A 27,031-nucleotide genomic window follows, 5' to 3' on the forward strand; every position below is an offset into this window, starting at 1 on the left:
AGGTGAGAGCACCCTGTGAGACACAGATCAGCCCTGCCCCTTCGTGGGACCCCTCTGTGGAGCTGACGGGTCGGGGTGGCCAAGGATGGTCTCTGAGGGAGAGCCTGGCAGCCTTCCCCCTCAGCGCTGCCGCACTCGGATGGAGATGTGGGGTCAGGGGGGGATGCCTCCTTGCCCACAGCAAGAGCTGGCTTTGCCCCGTGGGGCCTTCCCTGGGGCGGTCGGGGGGGAGCGGAGGGCAGGGAGCGGGCAGGCTCCTGGCCCACAGCCCCCGCCCGGCTCCCTGTCACACGGCCCCTAACCCGCTGCCGAACCTCCCGGCGCGGTCGCTCGCCAGGGCTCGGCCGCACCTCGGGCTGCCCGGCCTGAGGGGCCGCACGGCCGCCCCGGGGGCGCCGGGGAGCGCAGGGCCCGCGGCCGCGGCTGGAGGCCGGGCCCGGGCCCCGCCGCCCCGCCCCGAGGGTAGCCCGGCCCCGCCCGGGGCCGCGCATGCGCGGCGGGCTGTCCGCCTGTCAATAAAGCTTGAACAAGCGCCGAGCTGGGGAGGTGCGGGCGGGTGTGTTTTTTTTTTCTTTTTTTGTTGTTGTTTTTTTTTTCTTCCCCTCTTTGCTTTGAACGAACTTTATTGTTCCTGCGGTGCCGCGCGCGCGCGGGGATGCGCTGAGGCCGCTCCGCCGTCGGCCCCGCTCCACCCGCCCCGGCCCGGCCTCGGCATGTCGGGCAGCCGCCCGCCGCCGCACCCCGCCGCGCCGCCCGCCGCCGCCACCCCGGCCTCCTCCTCTTCCTCCTCTTCCTCCTCCTCCTCCTCCTCTTCGGCGGCCATGGCGCCGGGCTCGTCCTCCTCGGGCGGCGCGGCGGCGCGGCCTGTGCTGGTGGCGGCCGCCGTGTCGGGTTCGGGCGCGGGGCTGGCCCGGCTGGCGGCGGCGGCGCGGCCCGGCAGCGGCGGCGGCGGTTCCTCCGCGGGAAGCGGCGGTAGCGGCGCGGGCGGCGGCGGCAGCAGCAGGAAGAGGCCGCTGCTCACCCCGCTCTGCAACGGGCTCATCAACTCCTACGAGGACAAGAGCAACGACTTCGTCTGGTGAGTGCGATCTATCGCGATAGCGGCACCCGCTACTCCTCTGAGGGAAGTCGGGACGCCGCCATGCCGGCGGGAAGCCCGGGGGGTCTAAAATCCCGGCGGTAGGACGGAGCGGCCGGCAGCGGCACCTCATGGGCTCGCTGAGGGGAAAGAGGTGTTGGTACGTCTAATTGCCTTCCAGGGATTATGTCTTTGGGGCTTCCCCCCCACCCCCCCCGTGGCTATCTGCTTGCTTTTTGGCCCTGTGTAACAGCGTTGCTTTCACACTCTCTGTTTTTAAGCAAAATCAGGTTATTCCCAGCAGGTTCCTCCTTGGGTATGCTCCGGAGCAGCCTGACTTATCAGAAAGGACCCGCAGTCTGAGGTGTTGCCTCATAGCATGTTGACATCGCAAGCAAATGTCCTGTTTTCCTGGGTGGTGTGGCTTCTGCAGCGGCTGGAGGTGCTCTGGCCTTCAGTGGGTGAGATGGCCCCTCCGGAACCCTCGTGCTGTCCCACTCTGACCTCTGGAAGAGGAGCCAGCGGAGGATTTTGTGCTCCTTCAGATGGGGATCCCAGGAGTCCCGTGGTGGTTGATAGATCCAGCAAAGCTGGCGTGGGTTTGCCTCCCTTGCTGGGAAAGGTTGGCTAGTTTGAAACTGCAATAAGGTTCGTGTCAGTCTGGCACCTAAAACCAGACGAGTGGGAAGTTTCGGCAATGATGGGATAAAGATTTTTCTTGAAGCTGTTCAGATGCTGTCCTTCTAATGTTCAGCCAAAGCTGCAGCTCGTAGCTGGAAATACCCTTTCAGCAAAAGTAGTAGACCAAGGGCCTCTGCAATGTGTGGTTTGGGAACTGTTGGTAATTTGCAGCTTTAAAGACACCCCATTGCTAATGGGTTTCAAACCCCCTAACATAGGGAGTAGGTTTGATTTTTATAGCTAGTTGGACGTACTAAAACGTGAGAACAGAGAGTAGGGGTAAGTGTTCGCATCTGAGACGCACAAACAGCGAGGAGATACTGGAAAGAAGTTTGAGTTGTAGGAACGTCATGTATTGGAAAGAAACAGTAAAAAAGAGGAAGAGAAATGGGCCACAGCTTCCAAGATGACTTTGTCTGACGGCTCTGACTTACAGGTGAGGGTTGGATGTTTGGCATTTCCACTGGACAGGCATTGTCTCCAAAACCTGTAGACTTGATTTTACAGCTTTGTAAACTGTCTAGCAGAGTAGATAGGAAATATCCTTGCTACTGAAGTGAGAACCTGAAGCTGCTAAAAAGTTAGTGGCAGAAAAAACAGTAATTACTTCTTATCAATAAAAAAAAATTGCTGCTTATTACTGTAAGTTTTTTGCTCAGTAGCAGAATTGGGATGAGAGCACTGCTGTCATCAGCTGGTGTCCTGCTCTGGCTGAAGGCTAGGCCACGTTAGGTGGATTTAAGGGTACTTGGTGTGGGAGATGGCTGTGTTGCTGTTGGTCATGGGGGATAACTTGATTGCAAATACCTGTGCCCCTCTGTTCCCTCTACAGCTATACTCTGGCAGTAGTGGTCTGCAAACGTTGCTCCTTGTCCCTTTCTAGTCAGTGTCATTGCCCGTTTTGTTGTCTGTCATAGAAATGAGGGTGTTTGAAGGGAAATTACACCCATAACAAGTTTGTAGGTCAGCTGAAGTATTTTAAGACGGTTCAAAAAACTGAGTTTCTTGGTTCTTTTTTTCTGCAGGTAAGTACTGTGCATGCTTCAAAGAATGTGCAATTAGCTGTTTTCTACTCACTGAGGAGTGCTGCTGGCTGAACAAGTGATAGTTAAAAATCAACTGAGTAGTAATCGGGGCAAAATGTCTTTCCTTGTCCTCCTTTTCTTGGTATTTACAAGAGCCATATTTGGCATATGGAAGTGCAGGTCAGAAGCTTTAAGAGCAAACAATGATTATAGTTAACCTATCTGGGTTCTTCTGCTATTTATTTCTGTGGGCTGTAGGGCTTGTTCTTGCATATTAACACTAGCTTTGAATTACAGTATTTCTTTTTTTTTTTTTTTTGAGTTAGCAATACAGTTATGTGGTACAGAAGTAAACTCAACTGGGCAACTCTGGAATTTTGAGCAATGTCCAATACAGGTGTGTGTGCAGGTTTAAATAATTGATTTAAACAAGATTTGGATATCTCAGTGTGAGAAGCAGAAGTCTTCCATATGCTGGGTTGTTGTTTTTTTTTTCCATAAGGACACTTTCAAGATGCTGCCAGCTGCAGGGACCATTTGATAATTTTTCTGAATGTGGGCTGTGAGTTGCTGTTAGCTACAGCTGCAAACTCAGTGGTAGATTCTGCCTGTACCAGGCTGAAAGTGGGAAGGAGTAAAGAAGTTTGGGTGAGTTTCAAACATCAAGGTGCAAGTAGAAATCCCATAAATAATGTTAATGTGTCCAACCTCCCTGCCTGTCTTCTGAAAGTGCTGTCGCAGCAATGTGAGGCCTAGGCTTTAACATGAACATTGCCATACATTGCTAGTCTGGGTTGTGAAATGTTTAGCAAGTGTACTCTCAGGAGTTTGCAAGTGTGTACTGTTTGTGGTATGTATCAGCTTCTGCCTGGAAATGTGTAACTCTAGTCAGGAAGGCAAATAGGCCTGACTTACTGGACACCTTTATTGTAAAAGGGGAAACTTTTTGTTTCTCTTAGTGCAGGATGTAGAATTTAAAGCTAGAGTTTGTGCTGCTCCTGCAGCCAGGCCTCTTCCTAGTTGCTTGGAGAGTACCTGAGAGGAAATCCTCTAATCAGAGGATTTTCTCCTGTCCCGCAGTGTAATTGCTTACGGTTTTCCCAGGCCTTACATTAACCCTCCCAATTAGCCGTTGACTAAACCTCTTTAAAACCAGTTACTATCTGCTTTGCTCCCTGGACGGAGGGGATCTTACTGTAGGCTGTCTCTTTAGTGGCTGCTTCATACCAGTGCTTGTTTCTGAGCTCTGGCATAAATAAGAACATGTGGAAGAGGGGATGTTGTATACTGACCTGGAGAGGTACACACAACAAACTCGAGTGTGGGAAGGGCTGTGTGCCATGTGTAAAGGTAGACTTGCAGGTTCATGGGGTTTTAAAAATAGTTCTTTCCTCAGGTGGTTTCCTGTTAATGCCAGGTATGGGCTCAGTGTATTTGTTCACATGTTTGTGATCTGGCAAACCCCTTTAGTAAGGAATACTGCAAATTGACCCTGGAGGTAACAAACTAAAAACACAGTGAGCTGTTTACATATCATGTACAATGATGGTTTTATAAGCTATTGTTATACTGGAGCTGCATATTGAGTAGATAGTAATGGCAGTGATCTTTAACCTGGCCACATTCCATGTGAAGGACAGAGCCTGCAGCAAGTCCTGCTCTCTGCTTAGACCAAAGAGGAGCAGAACAGGAAGGAGAAACTGTAATGGGTTTTGTCTGCTGTGGAGCAGAAGGAAATTTGAAATGTGTTTAAATTTTATAGTGACCACTTCAGCCAGGTGTTTGGGTAGCAGCAGGGTGACAGTAGCACTCCTGAGAGGTGCCTTGAAAACAGCTGAAAAAATTTAAAGGCATGAACTTGGTTAAAATGATTAAAAAAATGTTTGAGGCCTACCCCATAGGGAAAGAATGGTAAGCATTTGCAGTGCTGGATAAAAAACTGTGTAATAAATAAGGCATCAGTGTCTGGTAGAGATCAGTGACATGTTTGGCTTGCTGAAGTAATTTGCATCCTTTTTACCTGGCTCACCTCTTATTCTCTATTTGTCTTAAGCAGCAATCTCATGCAGAGAAGCCTTGATTTCACCATACCTGTGCTTCTTAATTTTGCTGTATACTACAAGTTGTAGTATGTCTCAAGTTCCCATCACTCCACTACTTTCTTAACCTTCCCTCTGTGTTAGGTTAACTTAAAACAACTGGTGCATAGCAGCTTTCATGTGTTACGGCTAGCTTGGCTTTGGTAAGTATTAAAAGACATCAATCTTATTTCCACTTGTAAATCAGTGAGTATTTCAGGGGAAACAGTTGTTAATGGAATCTTCAGGCTCTGTTAACAATGACCCTGGCACTGAATGGCTACATTTGCTGGCTCTGATTGCTTTTTCTCAACTATTTTGGCTCTGTCACTTCTCCAGTCAAACTGGTATGAAGAAGAATAAGTTTGGGAACAGTAGTCTTGGGTGACTGTCATGTTAGGAGGTAATCTTCCTATTTTAGATCTAATTTGAGATGTCCTATTGCAGACAGGGGAGCATTACAGCCTTGTTGATTGCTGCACTTTTTGGAGGCAGTGCATTAGGAGCATGCTGGAAAGAACATATCTGGCCCTGTGGGGAACAGCAGTTTTTAGCACAATACAGAGTGGGACTGTGTTATACAGCATGACTAGAAGGCGGCGAAGAAGTTAAGCAGTTCATCACTATTGGGGAGAAACCAGCCTCAGACGCTCATATAAATCTTTGACTTTCTTTTTATAAAGGCCAGCTAATAGAATACAAAGATGCCTAATTCTCCTCTTATTAATCCACCCTTTTTGGCTAAGTTTAGTCATAATTTATTCTGGCTAAGCAGTGTCTTGAAACTAAATAACTCCTAACTTGGAAACAGTGACCTGAACTCCTGAAGTTGGTGTTAACCTAGACAAATGATGTGCAGAAAAGGGTCTGTCAGGTGGAAGAGGGACAGGTGTGTGTTAATTATTTTTGCGGCTTCTTTTGAGATGGCTCGGTTGATTCAGAGAGTAGCATTCTGGTTTGATTTGTTTGCCTTTGTTGTGTTTATACAGTGGAATATTTAAGACAACCTGGTTTGTATGTTAGGTTGGACAAACCTTCTAAGGCATCCGTGTTTTCCAGTTTGGAGATTCAGAGGGGGATTGTGTTGGCAGGGGCCACAGCTTCCCCTCTGTGGGCTTAAAAAAATAAGTATTTAAGAGATGTTTCGTCCTTCCTATTTTTAAATGCCTAATGGGGTAACAGATGTTAGTATCCTCTAAAATAGATGATGGAAAGGGGGAGTGACTTTGGTGGAGTGCTGACAAGGGGAGAAATTGAGGTGCTCCCCTGCCCTGATCAGCCAAGCATTGTTTATTTCAGTCTGATCTGGGTTTTTTATCTTGGATTCAGGAAGATTGAGGCTTCTCAAAAGTTGTTAACAGTTTATTAACAGCTCTTTCCATGGGAACTGCCTTGTTGGTGGGAGGAGGCTGTTTCTGAAGAAAACAAATGATGGTGAAAACCTCTCTGAACTGAGATTGGTGTGGACTTGTGAGAGTGAGAGGAGATCATTTGGATCTCTGGCTTGAAAGCAAGGTGAAGCTTGTAACACAGCTGATACATGCGTTGCATGCGGAATTGTGATGTTGCTGTCCGCAGCGTCTCACTGGAGGGCTGGCCAAGACCTGAAGATGAGTATGTATGTGACAGCATATTTTACCAGCTACCAGGGATAGCAGCCGTAGGAGTTGCTGGATGTAAGATTCAGCTCTCCTCTGCTTTCATTTGTGTTTCATTTTCCTTTCAAAGGTGTCACAGCCACTTGATGAGACAGATTACTTCCACTTACCCATCTCACTGAATTCCTGTCTCTCTTGTCTTGCTAAGGTTCCTGTGGAGCACTGCTTGCTCGCACATCTTTCTTCTCTTCAGCTCCCTGCTTGGTTCTTGGTGATCCTTCCCAGAGGGCTGGCTGAGCTTTGGTCACTAACCAGTCTTGGAAAAAATAAAGCTCTTGTTTCCATTTGCATTCCTCTGTCTTCCTTATGAAGAGTCCCATATTCTACCTTTCCTGTCTTCTCCTTTGACTTTGTAACACCGTGCTTGACTGTTGGCTGGCTCCTTCTTTCAGTTGCACTGTACCTTCATTGTGTTCTTCAGCAGCCTAAGCCCTGCCTGCTGCCTGGCAGTGTTCTGCAGGCATACGCCCTTGTTGGCACCTTCTCCTCCTGCTTAGTAGTTCTTGTTCTCATGACATCATTACTATTTCTGTGCTGCTCTGCCTCTTTGCATATTTTTTTTAAATTATAGATAGCTATTGGCTGAAAAAAAAGGAAGGATAAACTAATTTTGGTGTCACTTATAAATACCTTATGTCCGTTCATGTAAAAAACCAGGTTTTTTTACATTTTGTTTGAGACCTAGTACAGATGGTTAGGGGGTTCTGCAGCCTTGCTCCGCTGCAGGTACTCTGGCTTTGTTTGGGTGGTTTGCAACTCTTGAAAGCTTCAGGAGTGAACACTTACCTGGTTTCTAATTGTAGAAAACTGCAGTATTCTGAGTTCAAAGAACTGTTGATTGCCCTTTTGATCTTTATAGGGCCCAGTTGCTGTTGTACTTGTGTGTCCTCTTTCATTTCACAAATAGAAAGTATTACCCAAGTGTGATTAGGTGGCTGCTTTGAATTAATAATACTTTCCTTCCTTGTTTAACATAAAAAGACATCTTTGTGATTTTTTTGCTTTTGTTTTCAGCCCCATCTGTTTTGATATGATTGAAGAAGCCTACATGACGAAATGTGGACACAGCTTCTGGTAAGTTGGTGGGTTTTGGGTTTTTTTTGTTTTGTTTTTTTTGTTTATTTTTTTTTGGTTTTTTTATTGCGCAAAATGTCCATCTCTTACAGCATGTGTGGACTGACATTGCTGTGAATCCCCTTCCTTCTGAGTTTTCGTTTTTCTGCCCCTGCACTGAAGAAAGAGGTTGAAATAAAATTTTAAAAGATGGGTACCAGTTAGATTAAAAAAAAGTCGTCTTAGTGTTTAAAACAAAAAATGTGTCACCGTATTTCCTCTGTGAAGAAATAAAATGGTCATAAACTGCTGGTAGCATCCAGTACCAGGAGTCAGAACAGTTTGTCAACTTTCTCTATTGCTCCCACCTCTGTAGAGGTTATGGGAGTGAATGTTGGTGTTGGGAGGTCCTCCTTGCCTTTGTGCAAGACCACATACAGTTTGAAGTGGATTGCATATTGTCTATTGCAATTCTCTTAAACTTTTAAAGAGAGGATATGCTTCAGGTTTGTTTCTGTTGTACTGAATTGGCCCAAGGTCCACTTATTTTTCAGTATGGTATCTCTGGCTGTCAATGAGGAGCAAATGTACTTCTCCACAAAACAAGAACCTTCCAGGGGCAGGTGTGGAACTATTTGATGCTCCTCCTCTCAACTAGGGATTGAAATAAATGTTGAACCATGGTGATTTAATGTCCCATGTACATTATACTCTTATGGTGTCTGTTAACTAGAAATAAATGGCCTACCTTCTACAAGAAGTATTATTTTAGTAGCATAAAGCACTTCCTCAAGCAGCAGATTCCGTTAACTTTCAGAAGCGCTTTGACCTGCAACAGGTAAGGTAACAGCTGATTTTGTGCTGTCTATGGTAACACTTTATCCCTGTGATCTGTAACTTTTTCAGAAGTCTAAGATGAGAAGCATTCAAATATCTTTATTTAGAAAGAATAGAGCAATGTTATCACATGATGTCTCTACTAGCAGTTGACAGCAAGCTAGGTTCTTGGTGAGATGCTTAAGCCTGATGCTAAAGTGGATCTTGTAGTTACTCTGTCCCTCAAATAGCTAACAGCTCAACAGAGAGTACCTTTGAAGTCGCTTCTGGTGAGAACAACAGCCAGGGGGTAGGGGGGAAATATGAGAAGTTGGTGAAGCTGTTTCTTCTGCTCAATTACTAAAAATGTGTAATAGCTTTTAATGTCACTTGTGAAGTGTTTGGCTAATCTAGAAGAGTTGCTTCTGAATAATGCAGTCTGGTTTTGTTAGCTCTACTTGTGGAAGGGGGAGCATGAATTTGAGATGGAAGTGTGGCTGAAGTATCCAGGTTGCCACAATCCTCAGGGAAATAAGAGTGAAGTACTTAAATACCTTTTGTAATCCTTGCCAAGAAACTTTGCTGTCTTTCTGCTGTAGCATGCTCTGAGTTAATCTTGGAACATTTTGACTCCACTGTAGGATCTAATGCAGCTGTTAGCTGGCAACACAGAGTACACATTATCTAAGGTTGATATTATTTACCTTGTGCTGATGTTTTGTTCCTTCATGTTTGCTCCCTTGTTTAGTTTCTTGGTTTTTTTTTTTATGTTTTTAAACAGCTATAAATGCATTCACCAGAGCTTGGAGGACAATAACAGATGTCCCAAATGCAACTATGTTGTGGACAACATAGATCATCTTTATCCCAACTTCTTAGGTGAGCTCTAGGCTTGCTTGCATGAGAAACGTCTTAGTTGTTAAGGCAGGCAGACACTTATAAATTCGTCCTATAAATAACCAGCTTCTGGATATTGAGAATAAAATCCAAACATCAGCCCTTTGGTCAACTGTGGTTTTTATAAAAAAAAAAAAAGTGGTTAATAGTACAAGTTGTTAATACTCCACTGCCTCAGCAGTTCTGTATGCTGAGTTTCAGTAGTGAGACTGAGTTGCTGCTGTTTGCATGCTAAGAAAAACAAAACGAAGATGTTTTTCTGATGGCTAGAGATTTAAATCCCTTTATTTACTTTTGTTTTCTTTCACTGTTTGTCTAATAATCAAGAACATGCCCTGTTTACAAAACATGGACACTGAAGGGGGGGAGGCTGAATTACATATTGTACTATTTTGGCTACTGTAGTGAGGTCCATGTGATGTATGTATGTGTAAATTGGATACAGAGAAAATATTCATACACATACCTCTATGCAATCCTAATTGATTGCTTTTTAAACAGAGGAGGGAAATGTTCCTAACTGGAAATAGAGTTTAAAACTTATGGGAAGAAAAGATCAAAGGAAACACATCGCAGTGTGAAATATCAAAATTAAATCAAATCTTGATTTCATGGTCTGGGATACTCATTTAATATTAAATAGATTAAAAGCCACAGTAGCCAAGGAATGCTTCAGAAACAAGCATCCTGATTTAGACCAAAGCATGTTGTGTCGAAGATGGTGCTGAGGCAGGTCTTGGAGTATATGTTAGGCCAAAGAGTGTTGCTTCTGTACACCTACGTTCAAGGGCTTGAGGTCTGTGTTGGAGGGGGAAGAGCTTGTATATGTGTGTGCAAAGGGCTGAGGTTATCTTTCTCTCTTTGCACCATTCACTAAATTTGTGTGAAATAAAACTGTAGCAAAAGTATGTCTTTAAAAATGCACATAATGATTAAAGGAAAAAGTTGTTCTATTCAGCTGTGCTTGTTTTCAGCCTGTAGTAAATCAGTTAATGTTTTATCTTCCTCGTACTCTTCTGTGATATACTTCTGCCTTGGAGTTGAAAAACTTTGTCAGAGAGCCATGGGTGCTTAGAAAAAGGAACTGAAGCAATTTGGTGAATGTGTAGGCTTTGTATTTGTTGATGATTTTTTTAATAATCTTTATATACTTTACAAAAAAGAATCAAGGAATAAACTGGTGAGGAAAAAAGTGGAGACATCTTCTACTGTTTTAATTACTGATAAACTTACTGTGAAATTAACTAGAGTAAAAATATTGAGGTAGAACCTCTCATTCTTGTGAACTTTAAATCCATCTCTTCTGACATCTTATTTGTGTTTTTTAGTCAACGAACTTATTCTTAAACAGAAGCAAAGATCTGAGGAGAAAAGACTCAAACTGGACCATTCAGTGAGTAGCACCGTATGTTCCAGCTTTCTTACTTTATTTAATGGTTTTGTACAGTAATTGTGTCATTATGTGGCTTAATTTAGAAGAAATTATACTGTTGAGCTGATACTTTAACTTGCTTTATGAGGGAATAATGCCAATATCAGTGGCACTAGATCCCTTCAACCTTGTTAACTCTCATTCTTCCTGCCAGCATTGTATGTGTAGAGGCAAGCTGTGTTAGCATAGCTTAAGTGTCATATGATGTATTGAATATAACCCGGGAAACTACCCATTGAAGCACACTTGTTTAAAGGTAATAATTTTCATTCAGTGTTGGAAATTACAGCTACAGTGAGAGTAATGGATGATTAGAAGTGCCACGGGGTTGTCTGATGACATGCAAGAAGCTGTGTTCTACAGGGAAATTGGAGGAAGGCTAATACCAACCACAAGAGGGAGAAGCATGCATTTGGAGTACTGGTGTTCTGGCTCTGATCCCAGATGAAACTGCCTGGATGTCTTCTAGACTTGCTTCATGTCACAGAATCAGAGCATGATCTGTGTTCTCAGTTTATGAAAACCCCTGTACAGCAGCAGTGGATGCTCTTGTACATTAAGATCAAAAAGAATATATGACATTAACCAGGAAATTTGCGTATTTGTCTTGCTAGGTCTGGCTTCCTTCCTTGGCTTCTGTAATCGAATGAGGTTGCAAAGTAATATTAAAAATCATGGAGCCCCTGTTTTTGTCAGTTAAAACCCCCCCTCTATTCATGTGCTATTAATTTAGGCCCCACGTTGCAGCAACCAATGCTCTCAGCAGTTGTAGGCTTTGAAAAAGAGCACAGTTTAGGGATTCATTTGTTTACTCACAGTAAGTTTTTATATTCAATAGAAAATACACATATACCATATTCAATATAAAATATGCATAAACCATATCTGGTTTAAAATGCACACAATTTACCTGAAGGCATGTACAGTAACTTCTTGGAAATTGGCTCTACTTGTTCTCATAGCATACCTTTAGAAACTATGCCTGTAGATGCATCTATGTTAGCTAGCTACCAGTAAGTGGAAATCTACCATGACTTCATGCCCAAACCAGTATTGTGTCTGCCTTTTGGTAGCAAATAAAAAATGCTGACATCTCTAAAAAGAGAAACCTTGCTGTTGTACCAGCTCCTTAATGTGCCTGTTCTCCTTTTTGTATTACTTTTGGTATTAAGAGAAGTCATTTAAGACACGTTGCAGCAAATGCACCACTTCTTCGTCATGGGTTTGTCTCATTAAGAAATCATGTTACAGCACCTTTAAAGCTTTCAGAGTAGTTTAGCAGTAGTACATTTAACTAGTTCATTAGTATGTTAAAGTTTCTCTCAAATCCTGTTGACTTAAAAATGGGTTTTTTTTTCCAGTTGTTCCAGATCAAAATTGAGTTTTTGCCTGTGTGGTTTCCACAGGTTCTGTTGAGTTGTATAAAAAGTAAAAAGTTGTGTGTTCAATATGGATGCTACGTATTTTATTTTTCTTAATCTAGTCAATATAAATAGGCTACAACCTCTGAGAAAATGTCTGGTTTAGACTGGATGGCATTTCTAGTTCTTGCAAATCTAAATACCTTGATCTAGTGTCATGCCTTTTATAGGGCAGGATTTTTTAATCATCTTTGTTTCTTAGAAGGCCTAAAGACCTTTCAGCTGCTCCTGTTGGTTCTTGAGGCTTTTTGATGTAAGGCTATGTTGGCATCAACCTATTATTCAGGTTTTCCTGTGCTAAAAGATACCTCCCCCCCCCCCTTTTTACTGACAAGGGGAAGAGCAAACCGCCTCTAGGGAAGAATGGGCTTCATGGTAGTATGCTGGCTCTCTGAGGAGTCCTTCTCAGCTCTAACAGGTTGAATGAGAAGATCACCCTGATGAGATGAGCTCCATCTTCTTCCCTGCTCTCACATTTCCCATGAAAATACTCTTAAGAGGAGTAGTGTGGGAGGTGAGAATAGAAAAAATAAGCTGATACTACCTTCTTTCATGTGAATTTAGCATGAGGGTTTTACCTATTACTTGGTTAAAAAAATTAAAGGTATTGCCACTTAACAGTATTTCAGATAGATGTAATCCAATTAAGCTTGGATAAACGTGTGGGTTTTTTTTTTCCTTTCTCCCCATAGAAACATGCTATCCGAAACTAGGGCACAAACCAGATAAAGTTGTGGCTGTGAAATAATCTCTTCCTAGCAGCAGCAGCTGTGCTCTCATAAAGTGCAAATATCTTCCAAATAAGATAAGCAGTTACACAGTAGGATAGAAGAGCTATATCCTGTACATGTGGGAGAATTGGGAATTCTGATACCTGAAAACTGGTTTTTCATGAAAAATTTCCTGAAATTTTTACAAAGGGATGAAATATTGCAGTGTTGCTTTTAATATCAGTTGCTGGATATAGCCCTGGATGGCTTGAACTCACTGTCTCTCCAACATCTCTTGTTCTCTTTCTAGAATGGCCATAGGTGGCAGATAATTCAAGATTTGTTGGGGACTGATCAAGACAATCTTGACTTGGCCAATGTCAACCTGATGCTGGAGCTGCTGGTGCAAAAGAAGAAGCAGTTGGAAGCAGTAATAAGTTCCTCTTGTCTTATTTAAATGAACACTGTTGTCTAGTTAGCAGTTTGTTCTTTTCATGCTTTCATCTTCTTGAAGTAAGATTCTATTGCCAAATTAATTGCTCAGAATTTTCTCTTGCATTTTGGTGTTGAAAAGTTGGCTATCTCACTGACCTTTGTTGTAGCAAACTGATGTGTGAACTGTGATGCCCATAACATGCTTGTAGTGTTGCTGCTGCAAGGGTTGTATAAACAAACAGGGGAAAATGGAAAAGGATAAGAGCAAGTGGCTAGCAGAACAGAGAAATGAATATGACTATGTTTGTTAATTGACTGTTAAACAAGTAAATATCAGATCTTTCTTGGTAATAAGCATGAAGAAGACTAAAATACTTGATGAACGTGTGAAAAAGATCACACCTTTTAGTTTCTACTGGAACTGATAGAACCTGGATGACTGCTGTCCCTGAAGATTTTTTTTAGCATTTAATGCTTGAAAGAAAAGTTCAGATGTCTTGTTTATGAGGTTGGTTTGAAGATTTATACAATATGAAGCGAGCTGTTCCTGTGATTTAAATGACATGTAGTTGATTTGGGATAGTTCTCATGTATTTGGCCATTCCATGCTGTTGGTCTCAAGTGGCTTTTTTCCAGTTAGTGAGAGCTGGACCTTCTAAATTGAACTGAATTACAAAATTTCGCCTAGTGAACTTTGGGTAGGATTGGGTAGGAGGGTGGATTTCCATGGTGCTTTAAAACAGGTGAGGGAAAGTTGTATTGGGAATGGCTTATCTTATTCACTCTTGCAGAATCAATATTTACACAACTTGAGGTTCTGATGGAAGGAAAGTAACCCAAAAATATGTTTACTGACTAATAGCAAAACTGTTATGTTACCTTATTGTGTGGGGATTTCTACATAACTTTTTTTATTGTGGTTCAGTGAAGTTATGGTGGGAATATGGTTTCTAACTTCAGAGTAAAACCTCTTATTTTTTTTTCTCAAGCCTTTTTGTGTCATTTGTGACAAATCGGAAACAAAGAAGGCACAGAACTGAGCGTATGGGTGCTTCTGAGCAGGAATATCTTTTTAAGGACACTAAGCCTTAAGAAAAAAGAAAAACAAAACCACACTTGACACTTAAAGAATGATTTAAAAACATTTTCCTTTCTAGTTTTACTTGCTTTACTTTTATTATAGTCACAGGGGTGGAGAGGAAGAAAATCTCAGAAAAGTAGTAGTCTTGTATCCTAATTGCTTTATTTTTCCTGTCCCATCTGCCTTTAATGGATTCTGCATGCTCCTATGTCTTGATCCTTTTTGAGTGTATATGTTCACAGTCCTTTAATAACAAATATTTTGGTAGGTTGTGAAAATAAGTCTCAGAATGCAGAGATAGAATTAGGGCTATATTAATGCTGGAATATAGGTTTTACTTTTCTTTCCTTTTGTGCTTCTCTTATCTTGCCCTGTCAAGTTTTTGGCCAATTTGGGTGAAAATACTGAGCTCATGGTTGAGGTAAATGACCTGTTATGGAAAGATTGGAAAGGGATGTTTTAGTTTCATCAGTGACTGTGGTGTTGTCTTTCACTGTGGAGAAATCTTCAGCAGTAATCTCTCTACATAAACACAACTGTTAATTTGGGGGAGGGGTGGTGGTTTTTTTATATAAATATTTCATGCTTTAATATGTTAATCACAAAGTGGATGCAAATGATCTTCCAGGGTAGAAGATGAGTCTGTGAGGAACCTGTATTCCAAAAACAATTTCAGATGCTGTAGCCAAAAAAACTGAAAAGCATTTCAACTTATTAGTAAGTCTTCAGTAACGCACAGACAAGAGCTATTACAACAATTTCTGCCTTCATGTAAAAACTTGTTGTGAGCCAAACAAGACCTTAAGACCCATGAGGCAAAGTAAAACTACAATTCTTAAAACTGCCTTAAGCTATTTTCTCTTCCTCACCTCTAGATGAAAGCTGTTTCTGTGCTAAGTGTGGATTTCTGTGTATAAAATGAATGTTTGTTTCTCTTAATATACATGGAAGAGTTACACTTCCTTATTTACTGTGTTACAGGAGTCCCATACTGCCCAATTGCAGATCCTTATGGAATTTCTCAAAGTTGCCAGGAGAAACAAACGAGAGGTAACTTGCTGTGTGTTTCAGTGGGTGAGGTGATGTCTGCTGCTTTCTACCAGTTTCTTTCTATTTAAGTGCTGTGTTAGCCTGGCATTATCTCTGCAAAGAAAAAGGCAAGGCATGTTTGGGGAAATCTCAGGCGGAAGACATGTGGGTTTTAAGGAGAATTAATCTCTTTACATGTGACAGCTTCAATTTTTAATCACTTGCCTTTTTGTCTCACACTGGTGAAGCATGTGGGAAGATGGAGATTCCTCACTGGAAATTTACATCAGATTCTTGAGACAAGATATTTTTTTTTTTTCTGTGATGGGAAAACTGAAAGATGGGGAAGGAGTGAAATTGTTGTCACTCTCAAATTTTTTCTTTTGGTGTATCAGATGCCATGACTAATGTGGTGTCATAACAGAATGAATATTCTGTGCTCTTTCCTTACTTGTCTCAAAATGAGTGTCTCAAGGAATGCAAGAGGGTTCCGTAATCACATACACAGTCTTTCATGGTTTGGGAGTTATCACTTATAATGTCATGCAATGCATAAGCCCTAATACCAGAAATATCCCAGAAACCTAGAAAAATGATCCTGAAAACAGCAGAAGGACAAGCTTTCTTGGAGGTCCTTGTTTCTGATAAAAGATGTGAAGAACATAAGACACAGCAGTGTGATTGTAAGGTCAAACTTGAACCATGTAAAGGTGATGGGTGTAAGAAGCCTTGTCCAGAAGGGATTGAGGGTCTGGTTATGGAGTCATCCCAAAGCAAATTGTTTAGAGTCTGTCTACCAACAGATATCCATGGCTGCATGACCAGAGCCAACAAGGGTAATGGAAAGGAACTAACCAAAGGGGAAAACAGAGGCCAAGATAAAGTTGCATTTGTAGAGTGAGGCCTACTAAGCTAGGCATAGTATCCCATGAGAAGTGATGAAAATACTATTTATTAGGATAACTGAATGTCAAAGGAAAATGAGAGCCAAGATACCCTATAGTGTACTAAACGTATCAATGAAGACAAAAGGCATACTTCCACTTCTGATTCTGTTTAGTATGAAGCATATGATGTGTTTGATCTTTCACGGTTGGAAAAAATGGAGTAATATGTATTACTGTTATTTTTTGCTTAAACAGCAAAGACGCAAGCATTGCTCAAAACCATTGAGGTATCTTTTAGCTTTCATTTTTTGAGTGCTGGTAGAAGTTATTTTATGGTAGCTTAGTCTACAAACACTTCTCAAATCTTCAGAATATCTACTTTCACTTTCTTGAATTCATAATACTTAGTATTATGCAGAGAATTTCAGAAGCTTGACCCATGCTCACTGCAGAACTAATGCAGGCTGTGGCCATTGTCCATCAGCACTCCTTAAACACCTCCCATCAGGATTCAGTGCAGCTTGAGGGACCATGAAGATATTGGGGAAGTTTCCTGGTAGTGGTGCCTTTGTCTAGCAGGTGAATTGAGAAGTAGGTGCTTCAGGAGGTTCATGTACAGCTTAGCTAGGGTGCTCTTCCTTGAGTAATGCTGTGATGATTCAAGTGCAAGGGTGTCTGGGGCAGTACCATAAAGTCAGTGATGACTTTGCTTTCTCCTCCCTCAGTTGAAACTGAGTTACAACAACTCTCAGAGAAGGAGGGGCTGTTTATACATACTTTAGTTTGCCTGTGCTGAGTGGGAAGGATGAAGGGAAGGGAAATTGCATAACTTCTGGTTTTTAACATACCATAGCACAGTGTTCCATCACTATGATTTTCAGCACCTGGGAAACCTTTCCCATGTCATCTGTACCTGCCCTTGGCTTTAGTAATAATATACAAGGATGGCATCTCTTTTAAGGCTAAAGAAACTTACTTTTGGCTGCAGATCCTCTGAATACAGCCTTGGGAACATCCTGAAGCCTGTTGGGACACATAGCTTATTTCAGGTCCTCTCTGTCCCTGCTTATGTCTTCCCTCTATTGCCAAGACTTCCTCTGATATTATTTCTTACCTCCCTTTATATTCCAATATGAAATGCAGACTCAAAGCTCAAAAGACTTTTGTGCAGGCCTGTCAGTTCTGTCCTTGCCATAGTGGTTAGCCATTTATTTTGAGGGAAGTGAGGACTTGTAAGACTTGCTGCCAGCAATCTTTTCACTTGATAAGAAAGATGAGAACCACTGGTTAGAAGCATGGAAAATACAGACCAGTCAGTAGGATAGTTTTAGAAAGGTTAGCAGAGCTTCAAAGTTTACTGTAGTTTCTTTTGGTGCTGTAATAGGTGACTGTTTAAGAAATAAGGATGGAACTCAAGGAACGTGTGTGGACCCCGGAACACTTCTATGATGTATTGCACATAGCTAGGAGTCATATGAGCAGGCTTTATTATGGGGAGGAACACTACCTTTTTTCCTTTCCTAATTCAAACCTGGTTCTAGTAAAGATGACTGCAGAGTAATTGCAATTCCACTCAATAAGCCATAGCTGTAACATTAAGTTTTTAATAAAAAAGCTTCTTTTGTGTATGACTGAGAGTGCTTGTTTCAAATTTTTGGCTTAAATGTTTAAAATAATGTAATATTGCGTGCTAACTTTTCCTAATATGCCTCTTTGAATATTATTTATTGCATGATTTTATTAACAGGTTTTATTTATTACATACTGCAAGTTCTTAAATAGAGACTAGGTACTGCTAGTTAATACAGATACTGCCTTAGAGTTAGTGTACCTGTATATAATATTTCATAACATGTTTGAGCATGTAGTTAACCACCTGTAACCCTCCTTGCTTACTTCACTCAAGTTTTGTGGGTTTTTTCTCCTGCCTTCATGAAATGGTGACTTCTGAGTTTATTGGAGAGGGGTTTGTATCTAGAAGAAAACTGTATCTTTACAGACTTGTACTTAAGAACTCAGAATATTTGCTGTAGTCAAGTGTTTTAACAAATGCCTCTTTCTTGCACTTCCATAACTTCTCTAGAAGATAAATCTGAGGTTCAGCACCTGCAGAAGTTTCTGTTAGAAATCCTGTTTTGATGTGTTCATAACTTTCCAAAACATTGATCTTTCAAGCTGAAATTTACAGCCTGTTTCTTGCACAAAGGTATTTGCAAGTCCTTTTTCTTTAAAGTTTATGCATTTTGTTTTCTTTTTGACCTATGGCAATGTGGCAAAAAACCAAATCCTCCTAGTAATAGAAAAAAATTTCTTACTTTGAAAAAGATTGAAAACAAATGGCTAAAGATTGAAAATACTTTTTCAACAAAATAACAGATAGTTTTGGAGGGGAGAAGTGTATTGATCATCCGCAATAGCTGGTTGTCTCTAAGGCAAACTTAGCATGGCTGTGTGCCTTTCCATATGTGTGCACAGTTAATTGAATGCATACTCTCCTGGGTTTTTGGTTTTGTTTTTTTTTCCCAGCAGTCTCTTCTGTTAAAATCAAAGATCTAAGGAGTCTGGAAGGTCAAGTTTAATAATGAAATACTTGACTTTTTTAAATTCCTTTTTCAAGGGAAACTAAATGCAACAACCTGTAACTCTTTAAAATTTGTATTTTCTTGCCAGAGTTTTAATGCTGCTAGCTGTGTTGCATAAATACTTTTGCAAGTTTAACTTTGTTTTCTTTTAAATGATCACATGTTCTTTCAACTTGAACACTTTGTGAGAGAGTTGATAATATCGGTTAATACAAAAAATTCTCCCCAGTTTTACATTCATCAATTTAAAAAAAGAGGCCTTACTAATTGTCTTGTCAGGATTTGAATGTTACCAAATGCGGTTAGACACCACCATATAGATCATGTATATAATTTGTCCTAAAACATTGTTAGGTCAGCTACCTGATGGAGAGTGTTTGCTATTTCTGTGAAGTAGTACCATTGCTTACTGAAGGAGAATACTGAGCTTAAGGAATAGTATCACAAATCAAGTTCTACAACATACAGGTGATATTCCCTAGACGTATTCAAGTTTCTCTTGGCAGCTGCCACTTCATTTTTGTTTCATGGGCTTTTTTTTTGTAATAATGTCATATTAAGTCTCATATCTAACAAACGCCCTCTTTTATGTCTGCTAATGCATGGGGGCTGTTTTTAGCTGGTAAACATCCTGGGACAGAGAAGTAATCCTGAAATGTCTCAGGTTTGTGGCACTGAGTTCCTGCTCAGCATTTCAGAATCATCATCGTTCTTTTCAGCCTCAAATGCATGTATGTATCCAGCTGTCTTCACTTACTCCATATTGTGAGCATGTTAAATACTAAAAATAAGAGGAGTTATTAGTTATTGTGGGATAATTGCAGGGAATTATAGCATGAATTCTCCAGGGATGTCATTACCTTGTGCTAATCACTTCATCTGTCAAGTCTTATTGTTCTGTGCATACACACATGGATGCACTAATGAGTAAGCAAGAGGAGGTGACAGAACTAGAAATCAGTCATGCTCTTATGTTGTCATATAGTCTTGATTACATTCCAGGACTCCTGAGGTGAATTTATAGGTATAGTAATCTCTTTCCTATCTGCTGCACTTAAAGAACTGGTATTTCGAATCTGTTTGCATTTCTGAGCTACTCAGTGAGAGATGTGAGCTCTGACTGCAGTGATAAGCCAAGGATACAGCTAGTGTATTAGCAGCAAGCTAGAAATTATCATATAAACATCAGTGTATAATAGCTGGCTCTCCTTACTGCAGTAGAGAGGTCTTTCCAAAGAAAAAGAGGGGGCAACCTAGCACTAGGAGCTACGTATAAGTAGCATGTACAGTGATGTATTAAACTCTAAGGCAATTAATCTAAATGTTCAGACAGCTTTGTTCCCTGCTGCAGATATCTTTCTCTTGTGACACTTTTATATCAGACCCTATCGGTAAGCCTTCAAAGCATTACTCCTGCAACCCAAACTGGATGATTTAAATGAGGGGGAGGAAAATTCAAGGTATGAAACATACTTTTGATCAGCAAGGCACCTCCTTCCTCTTACCCTTAGGAATTCTCTGGGTTAAACAACTTAACCAGGATGTTGTTCTCGAATCTTTCTGTTAGCTCTTCCCCACTTACAAGGAGACATTTACCATTTGGAGGAGGTATTGATCAGAGTGAAGAAATAGTCCCTGCAGATTAATGTGTTATAGATGGACTGCCCATGTGTCTAAAAGGCTTGGATGCCATGTTTCACCAATGAAAGTAACTTGTGGAGGCTCAGGTGTTCTTTTTTTCATACCAAAAGAAACCTTGCACCTTTTTCTACTTGTGCAAAGACTTTGTAAAGGTGAAATAAGTGAGATTTGCAATTAATTTAAAAGGCTAAAGTCTTTCTAAACTCTGCAGATGACTTCGTTGCCACAGTTGTCCTGTATGTTATAACAGGCTTTGTATCTGAAGCAATAATGGAAGGAAAACCCAGAGACAGACAAAACTTCAGTTGGTTTCCAGAGAGAGAAATTGATCTTACTCACTGTAGAGTTGTTGTTGAGGTATTGAGTTCTACAGGAAGAAATTAATTTCACTGGGTATCTTTAGGAGAGGTTCAGCTGTTGATACTTAAGTTTACACTCAAGTTTGTTAGAGTCGTAGTTGATGGAAGAGCAAGAAGTAGGAAGAGATCATGTTGGACAGATGAAGTTGTGGGATAGAACGAAGGGATTGTCTACAGAGATGACCTGATTTATCCTCCTCAGCTGGGCACATGATACTTTTTACCCTTTGTTGGTGCAATGGCTATGTGTGTCTGGCAAAAAAGATGCTCCCTCTGGTCAATAGTCTCATCTGTTTGTCTTGATCTGCAGTGTGTATTGTGATGAATGTATGAGGGTTTTGGATTGGAGCCTTGAAGGTGTGATTGAACATAATGTGACTCATGAGCTTTCAAAAGTATGAATCCAGATGCTCTGTTTAAGCTGCTCGGTGGAATAGTGTTGGTGATTTCATAGTATTTCTGTAGAAAATAACTTAGGTTCTTTGCTTGTGCTTTTTTCTAGAATTGCAAAGACAGTCAGTATATGACTCCTTCCCTCATGCATTTTTCTAGACCGTTTCTTTCTAGGCTGTCTCTGTGGCACTGGGAGGCTCTGCTGAGCTTTTATTTTTTTGCAAACATGTAGAACTGGCACCAGGAGACTCAGTCAGGGCTGCTTGTTGTCTGTGCTGAACACAAAAGATGAAGTCATTGCCTCCTGAGGGGCCCTCGGTCCAGGAAAAAACAGGAAGCCCAAGGATGAAACCTCAGCACTGAGCCCAGTGATGCTTGTTAGTAGATAGCCAACTGAAATCAGACGGACCATGACCTAGTGTTTAGCATTGTGTAAATTCATATTAATATTTCCACCTAAGAGTCATATGTGGAAATTTAGTAGTATGGTGGGGTGTCTCTGTCTCTGAGCAACTCTAACCAGGTGACCTGGTTTCAGCTGGGGTAGAGTTAATTTTCTTCTTAGTAGCTGGTACAGTGTGTTTTGGATTTAGTGTGAGAATAATGTTGATAACACACTGATGTTTTAGTTGTTGTTAAGTAGTGCTTATCTTAAGGATTTTTCAGTTTCCCACGCTCTGCCAGCAAGCAGATGTACAAGAAGCTGGGAGTGGACACAGCCAGCACAGTTGACCCAAACAAGCCAAAGGGATATTCCCTGCCTTAGAACGTCATGCTCGGTATATAAACTGGGGGGAGTTGGCTGGGGGGGCCAGATTGCTGCTCAGGCATCGGTCAGCAGGTGGTGAGCAATTCCGTTGTGCATCACTTGTTTTTTCTTGGGTTTTATTTTCCCTTTCCTTTTTTTGTTATATTCCTTTTTAATACTATTCTTATATGTTATTATTATGATTATTATATTTTATTTTACTTCAGTTATTAAACTGTTCTTATCTCAACCCATTAGTTTTACTACTTTTTTTGTTTTTTGATTTTCCTTCTTATCCCACTGAGAGAGCGGAACTGAGTGAGCGGCTGTGTGGTGCTTAGTTGCTGGCTGGGGTTAAACTACAACACCAGGGGATTTCCCTTCATCCACGTAGTCCAGAGCTGAGAGTTGTCTTTGAAGAACTTTGTATGTGTGTCTAAGAGAGCTTCAGACTCAAACTAGAGGGTTTTAGGGGGACTGTCCTGTGCATATGAAAGGAGTTTGGATCTGAAAGGTTACCTAAAAAGAATGATATTAGAGCCTGTGTTTCCTGCTGTGGTAGCTTCTTGACTTGAATGTCTGAAATCCCTTTTCCAGAGATTATAAGAAACAGGCTATTTTGAGGTCATCATTTTTCTTGTGTATGTATGTGTTTGTGTGTAGTGTGAGACCAGCATGTTATACACCTACTTATTGTAGTTCATTCAGTGGAATTGAAGGGATGAGGTTGAACTGCTGAATTGAAGCCTTCTCCTTGTCCACATTGGCCTTTTCAGTTCTGGGAAAGCATCTGTGTCTGAGAAGAGAGTTTATAGTATGTGCTTCTATTTTAGCGTACATTTCAGTGTTCATTCTAAGTGTTTTTGCTGACTTAATCTGAAGTTTGACAGGTGTGATTCTGCCCATCATTGGGACAGGACTTGGCTTGCTTTCTGTGGCCAACATAGTGAAAATCAAATTAAGGGCCCATAAATCTGGATATACTGCAAGGACTATAATTCATTTAGCTTTTCCTAAATGTCCCTCAATGGCTGGCAATTATAAATCAGTAGTCTCATTTTTCAAAGTTTAATTGGAATGAATGTGGACTGATTTAAGGTCTTTAATAGATTAAAGCTAAACCATGAAACACTTGAGCAAACCTACCAAAAAAAGTCTCAATGTGGGCATTAGTAACTCATTTGATGCTGTTGGTATGAGAAGACTCTTCCTAAAATAAACACGAAACACACTTGCCTTGTTTTTAGACTTGCTACTGTTGGGTAAGTTTATGGTAGGTTCAAGTTGCTTGCCTTAATGTAACTAGGAGGAAGAATTAGTAAATGAAGTCCCAGATCTTGTACTTTCGGCTCTGTGCAATAGTTAATAAAAGCAGGCCAATAAAAAGGTCTCTGCTCTTGTTCCTATAAAAAGGTCTCCTGTGTATGTGATGGCAACAACCATCAATTATTTTTCAGTTGTCCAGTTTGGCTGTGAGCCAGTACATTGTAGAATAGCTGATTTCCTTGCTGTAATTTTGGAACTACAAAGTGGTTTTGTAACTTCTTTTTAAATGGGATTTATGAAAGTGGGGGACTAATGGTATTTGTCTGCTAGAGCTTAGTACAGGCAGGACCCGTGCTGTGCAAGTGTCACTTAACTTTACCACTAATCTTGGAGCTATAGCACCACCTGCTATTCTTGCTGTAGGTTTTGCAAGTGAAAATGGAATTATATGTTATGGTGTAGTGGTTTGTAAATTATCTGTGGCAGTCTAGTTTTAAATCATTAAACTTGTGCTGTCTGTGACTCAAATTAAATATAAACTGAAACCTTCAGAGTAGAGGGATTAGAATATAAATACAATGTCGTCTCATTCCAAGGAAGAAGCAGCCATGTTAGAAATAGGTGTGGACCCAGCAGTCCTTTCTTCTCCTGTCTTCAGGGACAGAAGCTTTTTTTGATGTTGAAAAGGTAAATTAAAATGGTGGATTATCTAATGCAGAGCACACAGATATTTGGAATGCTGATTAATAGTGGGGGGTTAAGTGGTGAGTGTGGTTTTGTTTAAGCAAAACTTTGTGCTACTTCAAGGCTCAAGCTTAAGCACTTGAGTGAATAAGTCTTTGGGAGTAGCCTGCCGAATGTTCTTGGGGAATATGTCATACTAAGAGTAGTATGTCTTGCAATACTAGTAACTTTGGATTTGGGCAATTTGATATTCCCTTGTAAATTCAAAATGACAAAAATTTGTCTGGCCTTTAGGGAATATGTTGTGCTTAAGCTTTCAGTGGACTTGCCAGATTGGTAACAGCTTCTGGTCACAGGCCACAGTGCTAGTTGTCTGTAGATTTTTACTGTGAGTTGAGGAGAAGAGTCAGGTGGACTTCCAGTTCTCAATATATTCATTAGACTTGTCTTAGAGAACAAGACTTGCATTGGAGCTGAGTTTTGTGTGTTTAGGTACAGACTTGGAGCTCTCACCTAGAAAAGTGCATGTGTTTGAATCTTGCAAGGCTGGGTATAGGCTCTGTGGGTGTTTGAATGGGACATGTCTGCTGAGTGAGGGTGGGAATTAGAGCTGGTAAGTAGATGATGCTCTTGCTTACGAGTAAACAATTGTTGACTCTGTGGCTTCACAGTTGCTAGCGCTGAGTGAAGCCAGGTTGCAGACTGACTGAAAAGTAATTGAAAAACCTGAAAAATACTATGTGAGACGCAAAGGGAAAGAAGATGTTGGCTGGGGAGAGGGGAGGCCCCCTTCTGACCCTTCCAGGGATAGCCCTCAGATTGACTGGAGTTCAGGGTGTAATCCAAGGTTAAGTATCACACCTTTGAAAGAAATGCCATGTGGCACTTGCTTGGTGCCAAGAGCAAATCTCTCTGTGGTCATAAGTGGTTTTTTGCCAATCCGAAAATTTTATCAGTAAGTTTGAATTGGCAAATGGCAGGTTAACTGCTAGCAAGAGATACTCTTAATACCTTTTAGCAAAATATTTTCTATTTTGTTGAAGGGTGAGATGATCACTGTCTTTCATGGTGGTTTTTTTTACTTATGTTCAGTGTTTGTAAACCAGTTAAATACCTTGCATGAAAGATGTTAGAGGGGCATAATAGTGTTGCTTTGAATGATGTGGGTCTTTGTGATCGATATCAAAGTACCTCATGCTCTTGTTTTGCACTGTTTCACAATAACAACTTTGTCCTGAATGTGGTTTGTGTGCACACTTATGTTAATCTATGCATATGAACTTCCTGCCTAGTGACTTTTGAGTCGTGTAGCATGCTGGTTAAGATAGTTCAGGTTCCTCTCTGAAAAGATCATAATTTATCTTGGTGGTGATACAGTGCAGATTGATTTAGACTTCTCCCATTCTCTTATCCACAGCAATTGGAGCAGATCCAGAAGGAGCTGAGTGTTCTGGAAGAAGATATTAAACGAGTAGAGGTGAGGTGCCCAGACATTGTTCTGACTCTGGCGATTTTTCATTTTCATCAAGCTGTCTGCCTTGCTGTGGGGCTGCTGTGTTAAATTTATGGCATTTGAGTCAGTAATGGGAAAATGAAGAGATGATGCTCTTTAATTTGTTCATTTAGTTGATGTGTGCAAGCTGTAGGCTGGTAAGAGGGGGCTTCGTTGAAACCTAGCTCTCATGTAATCATGTGTTTCAATTTCTTTGTGTTGGTAGTAAGTATTTTAGAATAATTGCTAGAAATCAACAGCCAATACATTGACCATAACTTAGGACTTTTGTGTGTTGCAGTGTTCTGGCTATTTGCACAGGCTGTTTAAATCTTAGCAGCATGCCACTCTTAAAGTGGAGAGGTGTTGGGAGGCTCACAAGAGAGCTGTAATGCAGAGACTGGGTAGGAGCAGAACTAGCTTCTGCATGTCAAAACAGAAGCAATCTGCTACCTCCTGATAATTCTCTTAATTCCTTAATGATGGGGATCTCTTGAGATTTTTGCTAAGTATTATTCTCCAAGTATTTGTAAACCCATCAGCTCAATCCTTCTGTCCTTATTGAGTCTTCAGGTTCCTCCTTGGTCCTTTCCTCTAATCATTACAGTGTTTTCATCTTGGAGTAGGAAACTGATGTTTCAGGAATGCATCAGACTGCCACCTCTCAAAATAGCATTCCCTTGAAGCTTCTTGGGAATCAGTTTGCAGGTCTGCTTCTCTGTTCTTGCTTGTCTCGAGCAGTCAGCACAAGCTCCCAACCACTGCCCAAAAGACTTTTAGATTTCTTCGCTCCCAATTTATATGCATGCTGATGAATTATCAAAACATAAGTAGAATAACTCAGGAACTTCCCTTCAGCTGCTAGCTACACAAATTGTAACTTGGTAGATAACAGCATTTTTCAGACCTATTTCCCTAAATGTTCCTCAGCTCTTGGGAAATAAATATACTTTAGCATGTTTCCTTGAGACTGGTAAAATAGGTCTTCAGATCTAGGAGAAGCTATTCCCAAAGCTGCGAGATCCCTTGAAGAATATCTAGCTACCTGCTTTTGTGCTCTTTAATCAGGCACTTCAGTGGACTGCAGCTCGGATATGTATCTGGTGTGTGATAGTGACCTTGGTCTGACCTTTAAAGCCTGGGATCTCTCTTGTCACAAATATCCTACTTTCTACCTAACAACTAATGGGCACCTAGTGGGAATTTGAAAAGTACCAATAATGTTGTCCTGGAACACTTTGCCCCCCTAACTAATGAGCTGCAGCATCCTGTGTAGCTTCCATTTCTCAAGCAGATGAAAGGTACAGTCTCATACTGGCTACACAGCAGTGATTTAGTCTGGCAGTGACAAAGCCAAGTTTACTTGCAAAGTTTCTCTTGTGCGTTTGCCCCACATAAGACTGATAGATCTTCTTTTAAGTCTGGGGCACGATACCACCTTTGCCCTGTTGTCTTGTGGCTGTTCTTGCCATGACCCATATCCAGCATTACTTTCCAGCTGTGAAGGCTATTTGATAAGTTTGCATGTATCTCAAAAATGCAGTTACAGCTTGCTTGTTCTGCCATGTTTAAGGGAGGTGCTGGG

The 27,031-nt window shown here is 41.2% G+C and overlaps 1 protein-coding gene across 6 annotated transcripts in view; it reads left to right on the forward strand.

Annotated features, from left to right (window-relative positions):
* The first annotated feature begins 589 nt into the window (after nucleotides 1-589).
* Nucleotides 590-27,031, forward strand: part of COP1 (COP1 E3 ubiquitin ligase) — a 130,655-nt gene continuing 104,213 nt past the window's right edge. For 2 of the 6 annotated variants that reach the window (XM_052800522.1, XM_052800526.1), the window contains exons 1-7: nucleotides 590-1,078; nucleotides 7,535-7,594; nucleotides 9,171-9,268; nucleotides 10,615-10,691; nucleotides 13,160-13,279; nucleotides 15,347-15,415; nucleotides 25,372-25,431. In XM_052800522.1, coding sequence (XP_052656482.1) covers nucleotides 714-1,078; nucleotides 7,535-7,594; nucleotides 9,171-9,268; nucleotides 10,615-10,691; nucleotides 13,160-13,279; nucleotides 15,347-15,415; nucleotides 25,372-25,431 — 849 coding nt within the window. In that variant the 5' untranslated portion in view covers nucleotides 590-713. The remainder of the gene's footprint in view (nucleotides 1,079-7,534; nucleotides 7,595-9,170; nucleotides 9,269-10,614; nucleotides 10,692-13,159; nucleotides 13,280-15,346; nucleotides 15,416-25,371; nucleotides 25,432-27,031) is intronic. The other 4 variants (XM_052800523.1, XM_052800527.1, XM_052800525.1 and 1 more) reach the window with 3 other exon arrangements.

The sequence above is a fragment of the Harpia harpyja genome, chromosome 11 (assembly GCF_026419915.1).
Source record: "Harpia harpyja isolate bHarHar1 chromosome 11, bHarHar1 primary haplotype, whole genome shotgun sequence".
Classification (NCBI taxonomy): domain Eukaryota; kingdom Metazoa; phylum Chordata; class Aves; order Accipitriformes; family Accipitridae; genus Harpia; species Harpia harpyja.